Here is a 3,567-nt window from a genome sequence, read left to right on the forward strand (position 1 = left end):
GAGAGAGAGAGAGAGAGAGAGAGAGAGAGAGAGAGAGAGAGAGAGAGAGAGTTTAAGGGAGAATGATTCATAGAAAATGATAAATAAAAGAAAAAGAAAAATTGCTTACTTCTGTTGGTTCATCTACTTCCTGGACAAAAAAAGCTTCACCAGCTTCACCTAGTTTCATATGGAGATCACTGGGTTTGCCATTGATAGTGATGTCCACCTAAAAACGTACATAGACATTTATGTGGATATGTCTCTTTGCAGTAGGAAGGTGGAAATAACAAAATATTTCTTTGTAAAGGTATTTACAGTTAGGAAGAAACCATTAAATATTGTAAACATAGTTCAATATGCACTTCAATATAAATTACAAACATTTAACCCCTTCACAGGATAGGAGGGGTTAAATCATCATCAAAAAATTCTAAAATTATGTGATTCTCCACTGTGAATGCATGATGACTAGTCATGAACATGTGTGTAGTTAGATAAACTGCGATTTGACCCCACATAAAAGAACACATGTATAACACAATAAAAACATCACAGAGAACAGCTAGAATTGAGCACCTTCCTCTTATAAGTAACAAAACTGGAGTACAAACACAACTCTGAAAAATCCCTGGATATAATTGATTCTAGCTGCTATGGACATTATTACATGAAGGATGAAAATAATTGGGATTGTTATCAGTCTGTACATAAATTGCGATTTAAATTACTTCCACTTCTACCTCTCTCACACTTTGTCTACACAACTAGGACAACAAAAATAAAATGAAAACCTGGTGAAGTGCTTTCATATATCTTCCTTAACATTCTCTTTGCAAAAATATTTCCTCTTTTCATAACAATAAGGAATCTTCAGAATTTTTCGGCGAACATTCAGGGCTGTACAATTTTTTCTAAGGTTGACCTCATACGTGCTTATCATCAAATACCGGTCAACCCAGCCGATGTTCCTAAAACGGCAATTACCACTCCTTTTGGTTGTTTCGAATTTTTATACATGAGTTTTGGTTTGTGGAACGCCACTAGTACGTTCCAACATTTTATAGATGAAGTTGTTCGCAGACTTGATTTTGTTTTCGCTTATGTCGATGATATCTTCATTGCAAGTGATACGCATGAAAATCATCTCCAGCACTTGTCTCAGTTTTTTCAGCGTCTTCGCGACTATGGTGTTCGCATTAATCCATACAAGTGTGTTTTCGGGCAATCTTCTCTTGACTTTCTTGGTCATCGTATTGATTTGAGTGGAATCAAACCTCGCTCATCTAAAGTCGATGCAATTCAGCGCATCGCACCTCCTTCTTCTTTGTGTCAACTTTGCCATTTTTTGGGTATTGTTAATTTCTATCAACGCTTCATAAACCGGTGTGCGGACAAGCTGCTTCCTTTAAAGCAGCTGCTAAAGGGCAATTCTAAAAAGGACGCCCATCTTACTCTTTCAGCTGAAGCATTGTCTGCTGTTGAGTCAGTAAAAAAGGAACTAGCTTCAGTTCCTGTTCTAGCACATCCGGCTCCTGATGCTCAGCTTTCTTTATCTGTGGATGCATCAGATTCTGTGGTTGGTGCTGTTTTGCAGCACACCGTAAATAATCAGACGAAACCTTTGGCTTTCTTTTCGTGCAAATTGCAGCCTGCCGAATGCAGATATAGCACTTTTGATTGTGACTATTAGCAATCTATCTGTCGGTTCGGCATTTTCAGCACCAGCTCGAGGGACGGGAGTTTGTGATTTATAGTATAAAGCCCCTTACGTTTGCCCTATCTTCTAAAATGGACAAACTCTCCCCTTGTGCTTTCCGTCACCTGGACTATATTTCTCAGTTTTCAAGTGACATTCGACATATGCCAGGGAAGGAGAACGTCTCAGCTGATGCTCTCTCTAGGCTCCCTGTCAATTCCATTTCCTCTCCTGCAGCAATTGACTTCATTGCTATTTCGCAGGATCAACCACCTTTAGCGGAGTTGGATTTAACTTCGTCCAAGTTTATCTATTGTAAGTTTGCCTACCTTCTGCTTCCTTCAGCTTAAGGCTCTATTCTTTGTGACATCTCCACCGGTTCTCCTAGGCCATTAGTACCTGAGAACCATCAACGTTCTGTTTTTGATGCCCTTCATTCATTGTCACATCCGGGCATCTCTGCCACAGTAAAGCTTGTTAGTGCTCGGTTCTTCTGGCCCAATATGCAGCGATTGATTACCTTTTGGGCACGCTCTTGTTTGAAGTGCCAGAGTGCTAAAGTCCATAGACACGTTCGTGCTTCACTTGGACAGTTTTCTTTCGCCATGTCCACCTTGATTTGGTTGGATCATGACATGTGAGTCGCGATTTCTCATATATTTTAACTTGTGTCGATTGTTTATCCCGTTGGCCGGAAGCCATTCCTATAGCAGACATTTCAGATCTTTTTTAAAACGGGGGCCACATTTTTCATTAATGTTTTACGTAGTGTTTTTGGTACCAAAAGACTTTCAAACTTCGTATACTTCTCTATTTTGTGTTATAGAACAGAAAAATATTTTTGTATTCAAATTTATTTCATGTAAAAAATTGTCTTATTTTGATAATTTCAACCAATCACTGACAAGTATTCAGTTGTTTACATTTACTCCTTTGGCTGATTAAGCCATAGCTTTGTTTTATTTGCTTTTTTCTTTTTAAATTTGCTGTTTTACCCTAACCCTAACCCTATCACCGATAGAATTGTTTCAGAATCGTTTGTTTATGTAGTCAGCACTTAATGTATATCGGCTGAATGGACGTCAGTGATTGGTTGAAATTACAGAAATACGACAACTTCAACATGGAATAACTTAGGGATTTCTTTATTTTTTAAGAAGACTAAGAGAAAAAGATGTTTTATATGACACATTCTACCAGTGTTCCAAGTTTCAAAGTGTTTTATTAATGAAAAATGTGGCCCCCGTTTTAAAAAAGATCCGACATTTCTGCTGAAACTGTCGCAAAAGCCTTTGTGTCTAGCTGAATTTCTAGGTTCGGTGTACCGTCCAATTTTAACCACAGATCGTGGTTGACAATTTGAAGCTGTTTTATTTCGTGAGTTATCACGAATCCTAGGGGTGCATCATATACGCACCACTAGTTACCATCCCGCTTCTAATGGGATGGTGGAGTGTTTCTACAGGCAACTTAAGGCCACGTTGTGTGCCTTGTCGAATCCACAGTTCATCATCATCATCATCGTTTAACGTCCGCTTTCCATGCTAGCATGGGTTGGACGATTTGACTGGTGAACCAGGTGGCTACACCAGGCTCCAATCTGATCTGGCAGAGTTTCTACAGCTGGATGCCCTTCCTAATGCCAACCACTCAGAGTGTAGTGGGTGCTTTTACGTGCTGAATTTCTTCCTATTGTCCTGCTTGGATGTTGGACTGCGGTTAAAGCAGACCTTGGTTTTTCTTCTGCTGAGCTCTTGCATGGTATCACACTGGCATTGCCTGGTATGATGTTGGTACCAGACAAGTCACAGTCTCTTAATCCAGAGTCTTATGTTGCTCGACTACGCAGTTATTTTTCTGCCCTTCCACCTATGGGTCCCTGACACCAA

At 39.6% G+C, this 3,567-nt stretch overlaps 1 protein-coding gene across 2 annotated transcripts in view; it reads right to left on the reverse strand.

Moving 5' to 3' along the window:
- The window catches only part of LOC106867303 (phosphatidate phosphatase LPIN3), a 137,213-nt gene that overhangs the window by 123,393 nt on the left and 10,253 nt on the right, over window positions 1–3,567 (reverse strand). For both annotated transcript variants that reach the window (XM_052967291.1, XM_014912142.2), the window contains exon 3: window positions 110–208. In XM_052967291.1, the coding sequence (XP_052823251.1) occupies window positions 110–208 (99 nt within the window). The remainder of the gene's footprint in view (window positions 1–109; window positions 209–3,567) is intronic.

Source organism: Octopus bimaculoides, chromosome 4 (genome assembly GCF_001194135.2).
Source record: "Octopus bimaculoides isolate UCB-OBI-ISO-001 chromosome 4, ASM119413v2, whole genome shotgun sequence".
Lineage (NCBI taxonomy): Eukaryota > Metazoa > Mollusca > Cephalopoda > Octopoda > Octopodidae > Octopus > Octopus bimaculoides.